General features: G+C 50.3%; 2 protein-coding genes across 12 annotated transcripts in view; one reads left to right on the top strand and one right to left on the bottom strand.

Moving 5' to 3' along the window:
- RGMA (repulsive guidance molecule BMP co-receptor a) overlaps positions 1 to 3,814 on the bottom strand; it is a 44,077-nt gene extending 40,263 nt beyond the window's left edge. For both annotated transcript variants that reach the window (XM_081831608.1, XM_081831610.1), the window contains exon 1: positions 3,693 to 3,814. In XM_081831608.1, coding sequence (XP_081687734.1) covers positions 3,693 to 3,706 — 14 coding nt within the window. In that variant the 5' untranslated portion in view covers positions 3,707 to 3,814. The remainder of the gene's footprint in view (positions 1 to 3,692) is intronic.
- On the top strand, positions 3,705 to 19,781 carry LOC145723586 (uncharacterized). Of its 10 annotated transcripts, XM_081831612.1 has the most exons (8): positions 3,705 to 4,051; positions 4,695 to 4,798; positions 6,337 to 6,503; positions 6,865 to 7,051; positions 7,139 to 7,276; positions 10,535 to 10,670; positions 12,270 to 12,338; positions 19,404 to 19,781. In XM_081831612.1, exons 1-5 carry the CDS (start codon positions 3,705 to 3,707, stop codon positions 7,237 to 7,239), a joined length of 906 nt encoding a protein of 301 aa, XP_081687738.1. In that variant the 3' UTR covers positions 7,240 to 7,276; positions 10,535 to 10,670; positions 12,270 to 12,338; positions 19,404 to 19,781. The 10 variants fall into 10 exon arrangements, 8 of the variants coding, with proteins under 8 accessions (XP_081687738.1, XP_081687741.1, XP_081687739.1 ...); XM_081831615.1 differs by lacking the exon at positions 10,535 to 10,670; XM_081831613.1 differs by lacking the exon at positions 12,270 to 12,338.
- Positions 19,782 to 20,679: the final 898 nt, after the last annotated feature.

The following is a 20,679-nucleotide window of genomic DNA, read 5'->3' as shown; positions in this document are numbered from 1 at the left end:
GAAAACTTTGTGGAAACACCTGGAACAATGGGGTATCCTGGTTTTTAAGTAGCTAACCAGCTGGGAAGAGACACACCATGGCACAGATGAATGAAATATATACAAGACTAACAGGACACTGAACTCTGAAGTTGAGTGTGTGCATTGTGGCCGCCAAGGCTTATAACACGAATGTTTAGGATGCCATAATGGTGAGTTTTGGTGTGTTTGTGTGTTTCCACCTAAGCTCGTTTCAAAAAGCCATCAATCAAGAGAAAAGTCCTCGGAGCTCCTAAAGAGGATGAAAAATGTTTGTGTCCATCTTCAGAAGAACAGTGTATGAAGAATAAAGGGATGATACTGAGGCTCTTATTGAGGACTTGGCCAGAATATCTCAGTTCACAAGGTCAGAAGAGCTAAGCATTATCAGGAAACAGGACAAATTGTTACTCTCAGCCAGGCAAGCTGCTGCAAAGACCTTGAGTAGGAGAGTCCCCAAAGATGGAAAAAGAAAACATAAGTAACAGCCATGAAGGATGGTAACCACTAAACAATGCCTCACAGATACAAATCAATAAGTTTTAGGGCATTTTTACTAATATCTGCTGATCTCTGCTCTGCCTTGTGGAGGCCGCAGAATCTATAGGAACTGGCCTTAATTTACCAGACAGCTGACAGAATATTTGTTTTCAAGTTTTTGCCAGATTTTTCAGACTCTGGCAAATCTAGTATCTTGATTCCAGAAAGTTCCTCATCTTGTAGTGTTGCTTTAAACAAACAACTGAAAAACCAGAAGTAAACTCAACCGGCCGCTTTGTTATTTTTTCCTGCATAAACAGTGTTTGCCACACTTTAATTCTTCACCGTAGGAATCTGGATACAATAATTTTATAAGTCAAGTAAGTACAGAGGGCATTTTTATATTCATCAAGTAGCAGTGACTTGAAATTTTTTAAGTGAGGCTATAAAAGATATTTGCATTTACTTTGTTACAAAATTTCTGCCCAAGTTTCAAAATGTCTTCTTACCGCCCTTAGAATTAGAAAAAGTTTCACCCATCAGCAGGCATTCTTGCCCCCTGACCCCTAGACTCTAATACGATGCTGCGTTTTCTATTCATAGGGTCACACCTGGTTAAGAAACTGGGCATCCTTTCAAAAAATGTTTATTTGTCGCCAAGGAAACTGACTTCTGCCTGACCTTGGATGCATGCACACTTGGGTAAGGCAGTCCTAGTTTTTCCACTGCCCTGTTCATTGCTCCTTCATAGCTCTGTTCTGTGAAAAGAAGGGAGGCTGACATTGAACTATCATTCGGTCAAAATAAGAAAAACAGGAGTCTGTCCTTTGAATGGGTCTGGATACCAGACAGGTGGGAGAGCCTGGAGCCTCCCTTCTTCAGGGTAAATTTATGTTAAGTCTGGACCTCAGTTTCTTTAGAGAAATGGAAATGCCAGCACCTTTTCTGGTGAGTATCAGGGAAGCGGTGGCTTGAAAGACTTCCTGTCCCAACATCAGGGATGCTCAGTACCTATTCATTTTATTTTGCATCTCCTCATCTAAGAATTCCTGTATTTGGCCCCACGTGGGGAGGCTGAAGGGCCAAGTCCAGGGTCCTATAAAATAGGAGCTTCTCCCAGCTCTGTTCTGTGTTACTACGCACACTGGGGGACCAGTGGTCATGCCTTGTAAGGGGTTTCTTAGCAAAGGTCAGAGAAGCCCTCCTTGAATAAGAGGCTTACTGCAAGACCCTTTTGGTCACAAATCTGATTATTAAATAAACACCTGCAAAGAAAGAGACAGCATGGGGGAGGCAGATACGCCCCTGTGCCCCCCATTCCACATGTCTATTTGGAATGTAAGTACCGGTCTGTCACCTGGGAGGGAAAAGGTAGGAGCAGAGCTATTGTGAAAAGGGATCTGGGACCTCCCTCCCCAGCACCACAGGAAAGAGGATTTCAAGGTGGCAAAGGTCTTCACCATTAAGGGCACCACCATGCTGCTCTCCAAGGAACCAAGGTATCCTTTAGAATAGGGAGAACTCAGCTCATTGCTAATATCATCCGGCCTGGAAGGTGGCAGCAAAAACCAGCCACAGAGAATGTGGAGCCCGCCTGGATGTGTGGGTGCCCCACCCAGAGCCTTTGTCCGCCGGGCTTGTCACCCAGCAAAGTCAGCCCCGTCGTTCACTGGAGATCATACCCCTTATAAAGGGAGCTTGCTTGTTACCTGCTGTGGTTGTGGAACATCAGGAAACTCTTTGTTGTGTTTAAAAAAATACCATTTTGGTATACTCTCCCGTCCCTGCGCAGATCGGCAGGAGGCCCTTTCCCACTTGTCCTTCAGCTCTCCTTCCCGGCCAATCTCTTTCCTAGGGGTCATGGCTCAAGATCTGCCTGAAAAATCCCCTCTCTATGATGCATTGGAGAAGACAGCAGTCTCTGTTTTTCTCCCCCCCTGCAATAGATGTTCGAATGACGGGTATCCACTTATTGGCAGGTAACATTGTATGTTTTTGCTGGTGGACCCTAAAGCCGGATCGGAGGTGACGGATCTCCTCGAGGTGACAGCCTGCCCTGCAGTACAACCTGTAATTCTGTCCCTTGAGCTTGGCGTGCTGAACTGGGGGTGTCGGCCCGACTATAGATACACGCATAACTACTCTTCCCAGGAGGGCTCATCCCGCCTCTCTCTACCTGGCGCTGGAGTCTCCTTCGAGAACACCCAACTTCGTTGCCTAAAAGGAACGCGCAGCTTGCCATCTCCGCTAGATGGCGCGATTTCCCCTGCTCCGTCCGCGAGACGCCCGATTTATAAAATAAATACAATCCAACGCCTTCCGAAACCACACCACATAATAGCAACTCGCAGCCTCCCATTAAAAATCGCAATCTGGGGGAATTGATTCTGCCTCCGAGCAAATCTAATGCAATTACATTAACAGGATGCAATCAAGAATTGCAACCGAGCGTCCCTTACCCCCCGTCGGCCCCCCCCCTAAATACACCTGTACCCCTGCTTCAGCTAGTTCCCTGGCATGAGCCACGGCTCCAGCCGGGCGCGGAATCGTCTCTGTGCCCCGCCCGCTGGGCCCACCCGTCCACTTAGGAACGCCGGGGCCACTCGGGAGTCCGGCCCCTTAGCAGTGAACCCAAGTCCCGCACCTTCCTGCGCGCTGGTGCTCCCAGTTCAAAGCACCGCTCGGACCCGAGCCCGCACCGGGCAGCACCGACGCCCCCGGGGGCAGGCGCTTGTCCCGCGGCTCTGCAGCTGACCTAGGCAGCCAGGCTTGGAGCAGAAGGAGGGGACCCGGGTGAGTCGCGCCAATGGGGGTTCACGGCGGGACAGCCCTCTTTCCGGCTCCGTCCCAGGCTGCGCGGGCTGCCCGGTGCGGCTGCCCGCGAGGGAGAAAGGGAGCTCCCAGCCCGCACACACTGGAAGAGACGCTCGCCGGGTCTGTCCAAGCACGCGCGCTGCCGGCTGCCCGGGGAGAGCATTTTAGGAAAAAAAGAGCAAATACTAAACCACAAAAACTTCACTGCTGCCAAGAGCTAAAGCGATCGAGGCGCAGCAAAGCGCCAAATCTGGGCAAGACCGGAGCAAGATGAGACGCGGGGATGGGGAGGACCAGAGCAGTGCCGTGGCCCCCGCAAGTGCGGGTGGCGTCTCGGGGATGTCAGAGCCGGGTCCGCCCCGCTCCCGGCCCGCGCTTACCTTGGCGGCTGCATGAGCCCCTGCGGCCCGCGGGGGGTGGCGCTGGCGGGGCTGCGGGCGGAGAGGGGATGCAGGGGCGCCGCTCGTCGGCCCCGGGGCAAGGTGGGAGGGGCTCGGCAGGCGCTGGTCCCCGCCGCCCCGGCCGGCTCAGCAGCGGCCCGGGGCACGCCGCCTGCTCCCGGGCTGCATGCCCGCGAGCGCCTGGAGGAGCCGGCCCGGGAGCCCACGGCTAGTGCTTCCCCAGCCCAGCGGCTCGGGCGGCGCAGCCCGCGCTCGGGAGACAACTGCGAAGTCGGGCTGCTCGGGCCAGCCCCCTCCCTCGCCCGGCCCCCGCCCGCCGCCGCGGAGCGCGTCGCAAGGTTCGTTTGCGCGCTAGGGGAGGGGGCGGGCCAGGCGCCCCGGGCGCGGGCGGGGGGCGAGCGCGGGCGGGGCTGGCGGGGAGGGGACGCGAGAGGAGGTGGGGGAGCGGGCTCGGATGGCCCCGCCCCGCCGCGGCCGCACCCTCCGGCACCCGCACCGGTTGATTGGGGGGTTGGGGGGCGCTGGGTGCGCACGCGGTAAAGTCAGGACTTGCCGAAATGCACCCGTAAGGGGGGCGCGGGCCGCAAGTGCGGCGACCCTCGAGGCGCCTCCAACTTTTCCAAATTTCCCGCTGGGATGCAGGGGAGGGCACGTTTTCCACCTTCAGTTCTGTGCTGGTCAACGGGGGAGTTACGCTGAGGTTTCTGGAATAGACAGTCAACATCCAGAAGGAACGCTTCTGCTCTCTGCGGAGACGCACCTTTGTTCTATTGAGATGTTAGTGTTGTTTAACATTTTTCTTTAAAAAAATTGATACGCATGTATTAAATGCGTAATACACGAATACGTTCTTGTGTACAATTCTACACAACTCAGGCGTATCTAGAATAAAAAGAAGACCGTGTCACATCCCCTCCCCATTGCAGCAGCTCCCCAGAGGTAACCTCGGGTCAGAGTGTGATCCTCTGCGGTTCTTTCCAGTCCTTGCTTTTACATGCGAGCGCACAGACTGCGAGTGGATTCTCACGGGCTTTTTAAAAGAATGTTTGACCACGGAGCACAGACATACACTGGCGAGGACAGCGGTAAGTCCCCGGAGGCTTCCAGAGTCCAGGGAGAGACCCTTGCTGTGCAACAGCAAAGAGCCCCCCAATCGCCATGTGCAAATCTGAAACCCCAGCTGGGGCATGAAGTCAGCCTAAACACACAGCTCACGCCCAAATTAGCATTGCACGGTTAGAGAGATTTGCCAGTGCTCTTTAGACAGGGTTATGACCTTCCCGTTCTTACTGAAAACAAACTGTCTTGAATTTTGATATGATGAGAACTTGACTTTGCAAAATGAAAAGGTATCATCCACATTAAAACACGATCGTTATTTATGCTTGTGGCCTTGAGGGGTGTGGTTTTAACTCAATATTCTGTTTTATTGGCCAAATGTATTGAGATGATCTATGGTGGGGATGTAAATAAAATCCATGTGATTTAGCAGGAAGGGATTAGATATTGGAATGGCCGGTTTCTATAATTAGCTCTGACCTTGGGCAAGACATTTTGCTCTGCTGGGCCTCAGTTTCTTTAGGTATAAATAGAGGAGTTATACTGTGTGTGTGTGTCCAGACCTAATAGTCGATGAATAACTAATCTCTCCCCACATTCATATTTCAGTTCAACTCCAATATCTCTTCTTTAGAGAATGGCTTTCCCAGCACCCCATGCTTTTCCTGACAAGCCCTGATCTCACCTCGCAGTTATGTATTCCTTAGGCTGACCTTTCCCTAAGTGTAGGTCTCTCCCACCAGACTATAAGCACCATGAGGGCAGGTCCTCATTGGATCCCCAGTGTCTGGCACATAATAGGCCCGCTACAAGGATCTCTGAATGACTATCACCCAGATGGTGGATCTCTTACTGCTCTTCCAAATCGCTTGGCGTCGGCAAAAGATCTGTTAAGTGGAAACATCTTGTTTGAAAATGAAGCCTTTGGAAAGCACCCAGCAGGGTTTTCCCATCTTGGGGGACCAACAGCTCACTGTCTCAAGAAAGGACAGACAATTCGTAGCTCAACCACAGGCTGTGGAGACAGCCAACAGTTACTTGATGAGCATAGGCTCCCATGGAGAAGACAACGAATATTAATGCTGCTCATTAAGTACTTGATTAAGTTGGAACCATGCATAGGTAGTTGCAATACACACATGAGTGCTCAGAGTTAAATGAGGCCGTGGGGTATGTTTAGGGTGCAAATTAACAAACGTACATGCTTTCAACCAACAATCTAAAAACATTCCTAATAGAAAGCTCCAGGGAATGCTTGTCTTTCTTTACTGCAGAGGCCCTGAATTCCTTAAAAATAGGAACAGGAAATAGGCTAACCTGGGTTCAAGTGTTAAAAAAAAAAGTAAGGCCATGAAGAAACAAGGGGTGGGGGAAGTGACTGTCTAATGCAGTGCAAGAGTCATGTCCGTATTAGTTTCTCTCTTGTCTCACGTGCAGAGTTGCCAAGGGAGAGGTTAAAATCTGGTCTCGCATTTGTACAGGAAAATGGGGGAGCTGGGGCTCCCACCCTGTCTTGGCCACTGTTTCCTTCTCTCTCTCTCTCTCTCTCTCTGTTTTGGCTCAGGGATATGTGCAGTGGCTGGATCCCCCTCCATGCCCCTTCTGGAAGCCCTGACTTTATGGGGAGAGCTTTCGCCTGCAGAGAAGGGTGCAGTGTCAGTGGGGCTGCTGGGCTCGAGCCGGGTGGAAGGAGGCCCCGCGCCCAGCGCAGGGAAAGCAGGTGCAACCAAGGTGTGGGGCAATTTGCTGTCTTGGCTGCTTCAAATGAGGGGTGGCACCTGCGGGCCGAGCGGGCACCCTCAGAAGGTGGATTCCTGGTGAAACTGATGGAGGAAGTCTTCCCAGCTGGAAAAATAACGTGAAGCGAATTGACAGGACTCTTCACTCAGGACTGGCATTGGGGGCTGTCCCTTTGGATGGGGTGGTCACCCCGTTATGGGTTCCTGAGTAAACATGGGTTCAAAAGTAAAAGGGCAGCTTAAAGGAGAAGCAGGTCAGAAGCTCTCATGGGGGAGGGACTGACTGTCCCACACTTGGCCTCGGTGAGATGCCAGGAGGGAATGGGTGCCGGAGACTTGTTTGTTTTGCACAGACTGGAAGAAGCTGTGCAGGCTGGACGCCTCCCAGAGGCACTGTCTGCTCTTATAAATCCAGCGCGCTTGGTGTCAAGAAGCTCTCCACAGCTGGTGTTGTGCTCGACCCTGCGGCAGGAGTTTACTTAAGGAGCAGAGCCTCTACCCTTCAGACACTTGCAGTCCAGTGGGAGAAAGACAAGAAGGGCAAGAAGGTCTCCATGGCTGCAGGGTGTGTGCGGGGGTTGTCTGCCTGAGCAGCTCCGTCTGATCTCCCTGCCCATCTCATTTTAGTAAAACCAGTGCTTCTGCAAGTGCGGCTTGAAGGCCCGTCTCCCCACCTTCCCTTCCAACCAGACTGTGCTCAGAAGCCCTCATGGACGCTTAGGAGTTGACGCTGCAAGGTAGAGGGAAACAAGAGACAGAAGGAAAGTAAGTGCAAATGCAAGGTCCAGTGGGATTTAGAAGTTAGGTGTATTGCTTGTTGGAAGGATTGGGAAAGTCTTTATGGAAGAGGTCTCCCTTGAGATGGTCTCTGATAGATGGATTTGAGTTTAGTGTGTGAGTGAATGGGAAGGAGGGTGAGTATTCCAGGTGGAGGAATCACATGAAAAAGGCAATGGAGATGGCAAAAGGTGGGTAAGTTGAATAAGGAGTGAGTAAATCTAGTTGGAATGTGGGTACTGGGGAGAGATGTGATAGAGAAGGGAGTTGAGGGTCATATCGTGGAGAACCTTGGTTGCAGAATGAGCAATAGGGAGCCATCGAATGTTATTGAGCAGAGGAATGTTGCAGATAAAGCTGCACTTTTGGTAGGTCAATGGAAGATGGTTTGGAGAAATAGGAGATGGGAGACCAGCAAAAGACCCTTATAATCTTGGTACGATGTTATCGAGAGCATGACTCAAGATGCTGAGTGTACAGGGAAGTAGGGGCTGATGGAAGACCCAGATGCTTCACTGGGAGATGGAGGGGTATCAAAGTATCAGAGGGAGTAAGTGCTCATTACAGAGACTGGGAAGTCATGAGGAGAAGCTTGGAAGGAGTAGGGGTGCATGGCCATCAGACCAACCGTCATGGTCTCAGCATGGGAGGGAGCCTCAAAACTATACTGAGAACATTACTTGATTTTCCATATTTGATATTATGGCTATGTGTTGAAGCTAAAAACCCAGGGCCTGTGCCCATCATAAAAAAAGAAGGCCTAATGAATTCACTGTTGCTTTTTATAGGCTTCTTTCCTATAGGCCAGTCGTTTGCTTTCTAACGGTAAGGACCATAATCAAGGCAAATGAAGGATTTTTTTTTTTGTTTCGTTTTTGGTTTTGCCCTTTTTTTCTTTGTTAAAAAAGTGAATTATCAGCCTCAGAAATAGAAAGCCAATAAGGCAGTCCTTCACTGTTATTCATGAATTTGGACAACAGAAGAAGGCGACTGGGACACAGACTTTTCCGTGAGGCCTTGACTGTGCTTTGCTGGCTGGTTTAGCCATGAGAACAGCTGGAAGGTTTGGGCAGCCACGGTTGCAGGAGAAGAGCGGGGATGTGGTCAGCGAGCATATCCACCCGCCCCACAACAGCACCCACAGAAGCCTGTCCTTGACAATTTAGAAACCTTGAGGCCAGCGGGCATGCCGCATTCCTTCCTGGAGACTTGGCAAAGAGGACAGGCTTGCTGACTTCTTTATCTCGAGGCAGGATCGACTTGGGTTTTGTTTTGCAGTCACTGACTCAGTGCCAAGCCTGCCAGAACATTCTCTATGTGCTATAGATGCTTCCTCAGTCCTCATAACACTCAATGAGGTGGGTGCTTTTATAGGGAGCTGAGGTTCAAAGAAGTTACTATGTGAGTTGAAGAGCCCATAGTAGAGCCAGGATTGGAATCCACATCCATCTGAATCCCAAACCGGTGCATTTCCCACTACTAAGCATGGGGCCCCCCCCTTTTCCTTACTGTCCTTTCCCCACCTTTCCTGATGGGCTTTTGCCAGAAACACCTACACTTGCCACTCTGGGGAACAAACGTGTACCCCATGTTCTGCAGCCAAATTGTCACCTCCAGCCAAATGCATCCAGTGTCCACAGAGCAAGCTCTACCAGCAGATTGGTTTCCTAGTGGGCTCTGGAGGGCTTTGTGAGGCTTGTGAGCCACGGAGAAGTGCAGGGAGATACTGGGTTCATTTCAGTATTTAGTGGAACTTACTAGGAAGTAACTCAGTCACACCTATTTCTGTGGATCTTAATGTTGGTCTCTGAATTTGGACCCTCTGGGAAGAAGCTCACAGGCTGATGTAAATAAATTCTCATCATGATCAACTAGGGTTTTTGGCTTGCTCCCTGACTAACCCACCACATTTTTGAAAAGTAAAATGATTTATTAACATACGGAAGCCAGATCCCGTGTTCCCCAGAAGCTGGCCTCTCTGGAACAAACCCAATTCAATAATAATAATAATAATAATAATAATAATAATAATAATAATAAATTGATCTTTTCCCAGCAGATTTAACATTAGATTGCATGATTTTTATTTTTTTATGTTTTTTATTTTTTTAGATTGCATGATTTTTAAATTTTGCTTTATCAATTGTTAAGCATTTTTTAAGAAAGAATGTAATACTTCAAATATTTTTATAAATAATGGTATGTAAAAAAATTTCTCATGCATGGAGATGGAGGTCTTGCTGATTTTGGTTTCCAACTTAAACTGCATTCTATTTTTTATTTTTATTTTTATTTTTTTAAAAGATTTATTTATTTTAGAGAGAGAAGAAAGTATGCACAAACAGGAGTGAGAGGAAGACAGAGGGAGAGAATCTCAAGCAGACTCCCCACTGAGCCTGGAGCCCAATGTGGGGCTTGATCTCACGACCCTGAGATCACGGCCTGAGCCAAAATCAAGAGTCAGACACCCAACCGACTGAGCTACGCAGTTGTCCAGTTATGGACAGGAGTGGGGAAACTCAAGGATCTACACATTGTCTGGACGTACTGTTTGAGGGGCTCAATTAGTGTTTAACAACAGAGGCCACTGGTATTTAAAATATATGGCTCGTGTCGAGGTGATGTATCAGTTAACGTAAGGCTGAACCGCTGTACAAAGAGACCTGACAATAGTATGACTTAAAGATTACAGTTTATATTCTTTCTCTCTCACATACCCAGGCCAGGTGGGCTTTCCAAGCTGGTGGTAGACTCAGCACCATGTGGTCATTCAGGGATTCAGGCTCCTTCCGAGTCATTGTTCCGCAATCCCCCCAAAGCCTTATTGCGATCTGCATCATTGAAGCTGGCGTACTGCCAAGTCTGGCTTGCAGCCTGCAGAAAGGGGAAAGAGCGTGGAGGAGCCATGCTCTTCTCCTTGCATCATCATTTCTTCTAAGACTCCACTGGAGAAAGTCTGATGTCCACACTTAGCTGCAAGGGAGGCTGGGGAATTAGTGTGGTTTGGTGGCCATTGTTCTTCTTCTGTGGAACAAGGGAACTGAGATTTTGGTGTTTAACTAGACGTATTTGCTGGTCAACTAGCAGCTGGGTACATCTCAGTAATCCAACGTGGTGGAGAGGAGGATGTGCGGACTCTGGACCCCGAAGTCCTGGGTGTGAATCCTCTCTCTGCCACTCAGAACTGGGCAGGCCACCTCATCTCTCTGAGCTTTGCTTGTTTCAACGGCTGTGCTCTTCTTACAGGGCTGTTGGGAGGATCGTAACATGGCAGGTGCTCGATGGCCTCCCTTGCAAGGAATGAAAAACAGCTTGAGGTAGTTTGAGGAAAGGGAGATTTCGCTTATGGTGCCAGTCATCCCACAGAACCCAAAGGCAGGAGGTACGGATAAACCTTGGCAGAGAAGTGGGGCTGGAAACATCTGAGGGGAATAGGAGGGACAAGGGGAAGTCCTCCGAGTCATCCATCCACTAGCAAATACTGTTGGTACTAACTCCAAAATAAATCCTGACTGTGTCCATTTCTCTCCATTGCCACCTGTTACCCTGGTCCAAGCCACCCTTAAGCCTGGTGTGAGCAATTTCAGCAGCCCCTGTGACTGGTCTCCCTGCCTTCATTCTTGTGCCCTTAAATCCATTCTTGCACTCAGGGGTCAGTGTGAAGTTTACTAACATTGATGAGATCATACCTCCTGTTTGAGACCTGCAATTCTTCCCTAAGCACGTAGAATAAAATCCCAGCTCCTTAGCCTAGTTTACCAAACCCCACAAGATTCAGCCCCTACCCGTTCTCTGGCCTCACCTACCACTCTGCCCCTCCTTCACTTGGCTTCATCTACATGGTCCGGCTAGATCTAAACATGTCATCTAAAGCTCGGTCCTGCCTCAGGACCTTTGCACGAGCTGTTTTCTATGCCTGGACCGCTCTTACTCCTTTCTCCTTCTCTTATTCATATCTCAGTTTAAAATTCAGAAACGTCTCTTATTATGCCCCCTACTTTAATTCCCTGCATAGCAGTTCTCACACTATGATAATTGTCTCACCAACTTAATTTATTGTTATCCAATCCCCAGTCCCCATCACCGCAGTAAATGCAATCTTTATAAGAGTGGGGAGCTATCTATTTTGCTCTTTGATGCATTCTTCTTGCTTAGTAATATTTATTGATTGAAATGATGAATTAACCAAAAAAATGTACACTTGCTATTCTTTTTTTTAAGACCATTTATTTATTTGAGGGAGAGGGAGAGAGCGCAAGTGGGGGGAGGAGCCGAAGGAGAGGGACAAGTAGACTCCACACTGAGTGCAGAGCCTGACATGGGGCTGGATCTCACAACCCTGAGATCATGACCTGAGCCCAAAGCAAGAGTCGGATGCTCAACTGACTGAGCCACCCAGGTGCTCCTATGCTTACTATACTATAGAAATGCTTACAACTTAACAGTGTATTTTGAACAGCTTTCCATTTCAACAAATACACAACTACCATATCCTGTAAGCTTCCCCTTCCATCACTTAGGTATACCATAACTGATTTTGATAAGGAAAATCTGTGTCCTAAGATGGCCAACCGAGCCATCCTTGCCCTGGGGCACTTCCGGGTTCTTCTCCCTGCTCTGCTTCCCGCGCACACCAATCCGGGTCCTTCTCCCTGCCCTGCTTCATGCACGCACCAAAAGTGCCCAGTATGTGGAAGTAGAAGTGTATCAATTGCCCCCTTTGTGCTCAGGGCTCAGACCTTTGGAGTCCACTCTCCTCTGAGCCTGCCAGCGTTAAATAAACCTCCGATCCTCCAAGATCTCTGAGGGCCGCCTGGTTCTTCCATCAGGCCATCCAGTCCAGGTCCCATAACATTTGGTTCCCTGACTGGGAAACCCAACCGCGCTGGCCCATTGTTGCCACTGGTTTGGGGAAATGGCGGGATGGTGATGGAATGAAGGATCATAACAGAGAAGGCACACCCTGCCTAATTTTCGGCAGTCTCCCACCCTGGTCGCCTCAGGCTGGCTCCACTCCACTGTTCCCGTTGGACTCGAGGAGACTTGGCAGGTGAGGACCTAGTCCCGATGTCGGATTCCGGTAAGGCCTGGGGCCCCAGGACCCAGACAGGCCCACCCCCATTGGGGTGGAAGGGGAGCCTGATCACCTCCCAGAGACCTCTTAGAGGTCTCCCAGGTAGGGATTCTCAGGGAGGGAGTGTAATAACTTCTGGAGTGTGAATGTGTGAGTGAATGTGCAGTCCGACCTGGCTTGCTCAAGCAGACTGATTCTGTGACTCCACGGGTGGGCACCCTTAAGGTCCCCAGAAGCCTACTGAGTCTGAGTGGGCCCGTCTGTGATTCTGTGGTGAACGGCATATGGTCTATGGTGGCATTGGACTAGTTTCCGATCGTAAGTCACGACGCTGAGACTGTTACGGCTAAGCCATCTGATTGGTCTCCTCATCTCAGGAGGCACCCCCCCTCCCACTTTGTCTGTCTCTGCGCCACCGCACATGGGGACATCACCGTGGGGTCAGGGCAGGGTAAACCTGCGGTTCTAGAGACCATGATCAAAAATTTCAAGAAGGGGTTTTCGGGAGACTATGGAGTCAGGATGAACCCCGGCAAGTTGAGAATGCTATGTGAATTGGAATGGCCCACCTTTGATGTCGGATGGCCTTCAGAAGGGACATTGGATGTCCCAGTGATTCATCGAGTATGGCGAGTCATAACAGGAGAACGAGGACACCCTGACCAGTTTCCGTACATTGACTCTTGGCTAGGAATTGCTCAGACCCTTCCCCCCTAGGTGTGATTCGCTTGCAATAGGCAGGGAGAGGCCAGGGTCTTAATCGCCTCATCCAAACGACTTAAAGAAAATCAGCAAAAGCCCCAGTCTCCACAAATCCTAGCCAGAGATCCTGAGAATGAACTGAACCTGTCCCCACTGTACGTACCCCCAAGACCGTCTACACCTGGCTCTTCAGCTCCAGACACTCCGTCACCATCAGTTTCACCAGCACCCCCAGGCCCAGAGGATCCACCGGCACCCCCGGGCCCAAAGGATCCACTTTCTCCAGGACCAGCAGCCAGGCTGTGCCCCAGGCTGGGCGCAAGTGCCCTCCAAATGCTGGTACGAGAGATGCAGGAACCCGAGAGCCGTGCTGAAGATGGGACGGTCCAACCCGGCCGTTCCATGATGTATTATCAGCCCTTCTCCACCACCGACCTCCTCAACTGGAAACATAACACCCCATCCTACTCTGAGAAACCACAGGCCATGGTAGACCTCATAGAATCCCTCTTCCAGACTCATCGGCCGACCTGGGAAGACTGCCAACAGTTACTCCACACCCGGTTTAACACAGAGGAAAGGAGAATAATGAAAGGTGCACAGCTGTACCTGGAAGAGCATGCACCAGCGGGCGTCATCGACCCTGCTGCCTGGGTTAACACGGCTGCACCCGAAGAGCGCCCAGCATGGGACTTCACCACAACCGAGGGACAGGCCCACATCCACCAGTACCAAGAGGCCCTCCTCCGGGGAATCCAGGCAGGAGCTAAGAAACCCATGAACATGACTAAGATATCCTCGGTCACTCAACAATCAGGGGAGTCCCCTGGGGACTACTATGAAAGACTATGTGAAGCCTATAGGATATACACTCCATCTGACCCCGAGGCACGGGAAAGTGAACAGATGGTAAACACCTCCTTTGTGGCTCAGGCTGCCCCAGACATCAGAAAAAAACTTCAGAAACTAGAGGGTTTTGCCAGGATGAGCATCATCCAACTAATAGAGATTGCCAATAAGGTCTACATGAACAGGGAGGTCGCAGCTGAACGGGAAGCCGACAAAAAGATGAAAAAGAAAGTCAGCCTCCTCGCCACCGCCCTGAAAGAAAAGGACAACACAAAGATGGGGAGACCCCAACCACTGAAAGGGGGGAAGCCCAGAACCCCCTTGGCAAGGGCTCAATGTGCCTACTGTAAAGAGAAAGGGCATTGGAAAAATGAATGTCCCAACTGGTGAAAGGTCCAAAAGCCCAGCCACTACAAAGAAGAACCCTGAGAGGAGGACCTCATAGGCCTTGTAGGAATGGACTCAGACTGAGGGGGACTGGGCTCTTTCCTTCTTGGTCCCCATGAGCCCACGGTCAGAATGAAGGTGGGGGGCCAACCAGTGACTTTTATGGTTGATACTGGGGCCGAGCATTCTGTTGTCACCTCCCCAGTGGCCCCTTTCAGCAAAAGGCCTGTGACCATCTTTGGGGCCACCAGGACGTGGGCGATACAACAGCCCTTTTGCCAGGCTCACCAGTGTGAACTCGGGGGCCACAAGGTCCGACATGAATTCCTTTATCTGCCTGATTGCCCCATCCCTCTCCTGGGCCAACTACACTGTTCAAAGGCAAATTCCAGTTGTCTATCTGGGGTAGGGCTGACATTGGCAATTTAAACAAGATACCCCAGGCAATACAGATCCTGCTGGTCCACTGGCCGCACTCTGAACAGCAAGGCTTAGGCATTGTTTCCAAACCTCCTTTATAAGAGTCACCTGGGAGGACCTTGTTAAAAAGGCAACTATTTGGGGGATGGGGTAGCCAGGTGATGGGTATTACGGAGGGCACGTGTTGTGATGAGCACTGGGTGTGATACTATCCGGCGTATGCAAACCCACTGAATCAAAATGGGTGGGATGGAGGGAATATCACAGAAGCTGTGTGTTTAAAAAGCAACCCCCGGGGGCACCTAAGTGGCTCAGAAAAAAAAAAATGTGGATGACCTCCTCCTCGCCAGTGACACATGAGAAGATGGCACAAAAGGCACCAAGGCCCTCTTACAGCTCCTGTCAGACTCGGGATGCTGAGCCTCATGGAAGAAGGCACAAATCTGCCAACTACAGGTCCGATACCTTGGTTTTCTCCTCACCTAAGGGAAAAGAGAACTAGGGCCAGAGAGGAAAATGATCATCATCTCCCTGCAACAGCCCCAGACAAAAAGGGGCCTATGAGAATTCCTGGGGGCTTCAGGATTCTGCTGCATCTGGATCCCTGGGTTCTCAGCAATAGCAAGACCCCTTTATGATCTCTTAGGGGGACCAGATCGAGAAACCCCTGCCTGGACTGAGGAAGCAGAAGCCGCTTTCGCAGAGATAAAGACCACCCTGGGGCCGGCTCCAGCCCTGGGCCTACGAGATGTAGAAAAACCCTTCAATCTCTTTGTGCATGAAAAGGAAAAAATAGCACTTGGGGTACTCACCCAGACTGTTGGGCCCTGGCAACGGCCAGTTGCTTACCTGTCAAAGAAGCTGGACTGCGTGGCAGCAGGATGGCCACTGTGCCTCAGGCTGCTGGCAGCCACAGTCCTCCTCATCAAGGAGGTGGACAAACTTACCCTGGGGCAAGAACTTAACCGCACAGGGACACCGCTTCCTTTGCAACTCTCGGCTAGCACAATACCAAGGGCTCCTCTGCGAAAACCCATGGGTCACCCTCGAAACAGTAAGGACATTAAATCCAGCAACCTTTCTCCCCACGGAAGAGGGGGAACCAGACCATGACTGCTCCGAGATGACTGATGAAGTCTACGCGAGCCGTCCAGATCTGCGGGACCTATAAGAGGGTGCCTGAAAAGCGGGTTATGCAGTAACCACAGCCACTGAGGTCCTAGAAGCTAAGGCATTACCAGCTGGATGGTCAGCTCAACGGGCTGAATCATATGCCTTAGTCGGAGCCCTCACCCTCGGGGAAGGCAAGCGAGTCAACGTCTATACTGACTCTCGGTCTGCCTTCGCTGCTGTACATATACACGGAGCCATCAACAAGGAAAGGGGCCTCCTAACTGCTGCAGGAAAAGCTATCAAGAACAAGGAGATACTGAGACACCTCGAAGCCGTCTGGCTTCCAAAGGAAGTAGCAATCCTGCACTGTAAGGGACGCCAGAAAGGAGACGACCCCATAGCGTGGGGAAATCATCTGGCAGATGAGGCAGCTGTGACCGCAGCCAGTGAGGACATGGACAGAGCCCCTTCCCTCACCATGGCCCTCACACCCCCAGAAGAAGTCCCTCCGCCCAGTTACACTAAAAAGGAAAAGGAATGGGCCCTGGCTGAGGGGGCCACCCTGACTGAAAAGGGATGGTGGATGATGCCAGATGGGCGCGTCTTTGTTCCAACAGCAACTGGAGGGCATCTAGTCAAGGAACACCACCGACTCACTCATCTGGGGAAAACTACAGGCCCTTCTCCAGAAGCACTACCACGTCAGTCAGCTGCCAGCACTGGGCCAAGCAACGAGTGAATGGTGCATAACGTACTAAAAATAATGCTCAGGCTGCACCATGGCCCCTGCCAGGTGTCCAGAGGATGGGAGCAACCCCCTTCAAATATCTAGAGGTAGACTTCACAGATGGGCAGCCGAGCAGGCGTTTCAAGTATCTCCTAGTAATAGTATGCACAGACTCTGGGTGGGTTGAAGCCTTCCGGATCAGGATGGAGCAAAGCTGGGAAGTAGCTAAAGTCCTCTTGCGGGAGATCGTGCCCCGGCTCGGCCTGCCATTAGCAATCCATAGTGACAACGGACCCGCATTTGTGGCAGACATTGTACAAGTCTTGACCAAATCTCTCAAGATCACCTGGAGACTCCACACTGCTTACCGGCCCCAAAGTTCAGGGAAAGTAGAGCGAATGAATCGCACCCTCAAGGGAACCTTAGCAAAGTTTTGTCAGGGGACTAACCTCCCGTGGCCGGATCTGTTACCCCCAGCTCTCCCGCGTGCTCGCTGCACACCTGGGACATCAGGTTTCTCCCCATTCAAATTAATATATGGCCAGCCTCCCCCGTGCTTGGGAAGCCTTCCAGGAAACTTGCATTAGGTTCGAGATAAAGGGATAAAGGAGCAGCTTCAGGCCCTGGGGCCACCCTAAATAAATTACAGAAATACACCTTTGAGAGGGCCCCAATCTCCTTAGGGTCTCAGGTACACTCCTCCCAGACAGGGGACTCAGTTTGCATCAAAGATTGGAAGAAAGAAGAAAGCTCATCATTTGGACGAGGAGCCGCACCAGTGGAGAGTCCAGCCAGACTTCATGAACCCACTCCGGCTTCACCTTTGATGAGACCCCACCGACTGATGGACACTTGCTCACTGTGGTCCCTGGCTCTCATTGGCGTGATTTCCCTCATCTTAGGAGTCGGACTCTACACTGTTGCCTCTCCTGACTGGACTTTCCCCCAGAGGCTTCAACCTAAGGTCATAGATCCCACTTTTACTGGCCCTCTGCTGTCTACTCCTGAGCGCATTTCACCATGGTTTTCCTGGCCCCAGTCAGTCCTGGTCTTCTGCTACCTGGTGTGCTGTTAAGTTTATGATTAAGTCAGTGTCTGCCCCAAGCCTTGCAGTCAACCCTCAGAGTCAAACAGAATGATGCCCTCTAAACTAGGTATTTATTTATTTATTTATTTATTTAAAGATTTTATTTATTTATTTGAGAGAGAGAGAGAATGAGAGACAGCATGAGAGGGAGGAGGGTCAGAGGGAGAAGCAGACTCCCCGCTGAGCAGGGATCCCAACGCGGGACTCGATCCCAGGACTCCAGGATCATGACCTGAGCCGAAGGCAGTCGCTTAACCAACTGAGCCACTCAGGCACCCCTAAACTAGGTATTTAAAGGGGCATCAAAGGGGGGAATGATAAGGAAAATCTGTGTCCTAAGATGGCCGACTGAGCCAGCGGGAGAGTCCCAGTCCTTGCCCCGGAGCTCTTTCGGGTCCTTCTCCCTGCCCCGCTTCGCGCACGCGCCAAAAGTGCCCAGTATGTGGAAGTAGAAGTGTATCAGTTGCCCCCTTTGTTTGTGCTCAGGGCTCAGACCTTTGGAGACCACTCTCCTCTGAGCCCGCTGGTGTTAAATAAACCTCTGATCCTCCAAGATCTCTGAGTAACACTTGGTTCTTCCATTGGGCGATCCAGTCCAGGTTCCGGAACAATTTAATCAGCTCCTGCTGTTGGGATATTTAGAGACCACCCTTACATAAAGACACCTTTGCATTCTTCATCATTTCCTAGCATACATTTGTGCAGGTGAAGTAATGGAGGATATGTGGGTTTCCGAGGTTTGCTATGTAGAGAAGAACTGACTTCCAGAAAAATGGCAACTCTTTCTATTCCTCCGATGGGGTCCTGGTAGTCGGGGTAGGAAACAAGATCTATCGTAACACTATTTTGCCAATTGGATGCACTAAAAATGCACTCACTGTATCACTCACTGAATCTCACTGTTTCAATTCACATTTTTAAAAAGTTACCAGTGGTGTTCAATATTTTAGATCTGTTGACCATTTGTATTTCTGTCTTTTCTCTTTTTCTAATGGCCTGTTCACCAACTTGTCCCCTTTTCAGAATGAGCTTCATCTGCATGTGTTATTTCTTGGTGATCAGTTTCCTCTTGCCTCCTCTGAGGCACACATTCAGGTGGGAGAACCTTTGCAGGAAGGAGGGAAATTGATTCTTGCCATGCACGCCAAGCTCCCAAGAGGCCCTGTCCTTCCTCCCATTGGAGTATAAATTGGACAGTGCCGATGCTCGATGCTCGATGAAACGTGCATTTGCGAAGAAAAGTCAACTGTGACTAAGAGGCCGGGATTATCCAACCCTGGTCAGGGGTGCGTCCCCCTTTCAAAGGCTGCCAATCCCTTACAAATTGCTTTGGAATGACAATAGGGCCCTCCCACCTTGTGCAAAGCTGGGGCATTAGCATCTTCATCGGAACGAAGGCATCCGATTCTCCACTCTGCAGGGCTACGCAGAGCTAACTACGCTGCAATCCGATGGGTATCCATTAGCAGATTCGGTGGGGTCTAGAGATGCCTTGCTGGGTCTTTGCGGGGCATTTGGAGCCACTTAGGCTTTATGGTAAGATGCAAGCAGGCAGCCTTCCTTGCGCGGCTGACCCGCGAGCAGGCCGTACTGCAGTGTGGGCCACCCTTTGGGCCAGGCCACCATCACTCCTGAAATTAAAGCGGCAGACTGAAACTGACCTGCGAAACCCACCCTGAAGGGGTGGTAAATAATGGGTAAGTAATGGCCATGACCTTTTGGTCACCAGTCTTTCATTTTTCTGCTCTTTCTCCAGGGAGGGGATGGCTTTCGGAGGAGTGATTCGTTCTTACGTACATTTCCTGGAGAAGTTCCCAGAAGAACATCGGGGCCCTCAAACCCACTGATCTTTGCTGAGTGATGATGGAGATGTAGCCTGGGTCCCCACACACAGCTGAGGGAGGGGACTGATACCCCAAACCAGGGCTTCTGGAACAGTGGTTGGCTTTTCAGAAAGCTTGAGGTTCATTGTCAACTAACAGGCTGTTCCTTACTCTGGAGGGTTTCTCTTTTTGTATGTGTGTGTGCATCCATATATGTGCCTGAGTTGAAGCACTTTTCTTAAAAAGTGCTAGTAGAAAGTAGTTGTTTTAAAAATATCCTTTCTTGGCACAATAAAGAGCTAACAAATGTGTATGTATTTCTCCATTTTTTTTTTTCCAAAAAATCTGTGAACTCCCCAAATCGTTGGATCTACTGATTTCAGGGAGAGGCTCTCCATGGAATTGTGCCTATGACATTCTGTTTTAATGGGAAGCTTGGGAGACTTTTTGCAGTGAGCCTCAAAAGAATGACACCAAGTCATTTCAGTTGCTGAGGAGGCCTTTTCCTTACCCACCGTGGGAACTAGGGTTCCTCCAGCGTCACTCTGAGTGCTGCCAAATTCAGATTGGGCCTCCCCTTGGCCCCTGGGCCAGCACAGCTGTGGGAGGTGGCCCTGGGGTGGGTGATGGTGCGAGGTCCTCTGATCATGGGCCTGAGAAGATTCTGGAAGGGAAACCAAGGAGAGAAAGTAAGAGCAGTGTCTTCTCAATGACTATTTCTCTGCCTTTCCTTCCCTACCTCCCAGCTTCCTCAGATGGCTTAGTTTTAGGAATCTTGGGGCCTCCAGGGAAATTTTATGTAGCGGAAGTTAACTTGCCTGTTTTTAAATAACCAGGGTCTGGACATCAGATTTTTAATTTTAGAAAATTCCAAAAATAAGGCATAAAGATAAATATAAGGAAATCGAAGCTTCCCAATTTTTCTTGCTGTTGGAAAAGTACGATAGAGCTTTCGGAGGCCAGATATGGAAAACAGACAGAATCAGTTAAATGGATACAGAAGGACAACAGGCAGGGGTCCCCTTGTCGCCCTCCATGTCATCATCCTTGCTAATTCTCAGCGCAGGAGACTTCAGGGGTATTATTACGAGATAAGAGGCCAGCCTCATATTCCTGGGAGAACATTTCCCTCCGGTCTGCAGGAAGGTCTTGGATTTGACCTACGGCTTCTGTGTCACAAGGGCTCAGTGATTGCAATTCAGTAACAGA

Source organism: Leptonychotes weddellii, chromosome 9 (assembly GCF_054177405.1).
Source record: "Leptonychotes weddellii isolate Sample4059 chromosome 9, ASM5417740v2, whole genome shotgun sequence".
Classification (NCBI taxonomy): Eukaryota; Metazoa; Chordata; class Mammalia; order Carnivora; family Phocidae; genus Leptonychotes; species Leptonychotes weddellii.
The sequence above is the reverse complement of the archived record's forward strand: the minus strand, read 5'-3'. Positions and strand labels throughout refer to the sequence as shown.

What these genes read in the sequence shown, in the direction of transcription:
- LOC145723586 (XM_081831611.1), top strand. Translation starts at nt 3,705, where the DNA reads ATGAGCCCCTGCGGCCCGCGGGGGGTGGCGCTGGCGGGGCTGCGGGCG. An exon ending in ATACACTGGCGAGGACAGCG is followed by an intron (nt 4,799 to 6,336) that starts GTAAGTCCCCGG and finishes GTTTTGGCTCAG; the next exon opens with GGATATGTGCAGTGGCTGGA. An exon ending in GTGGGAGAAAGACAAGAAGG is followed by an intron (nt 7,052 to 7,138) that starts GCAAGAAGGTCT and finishes ATCTCATTTTAG; the next exon opens with TAAAACCAGTGCTTCTGCAA.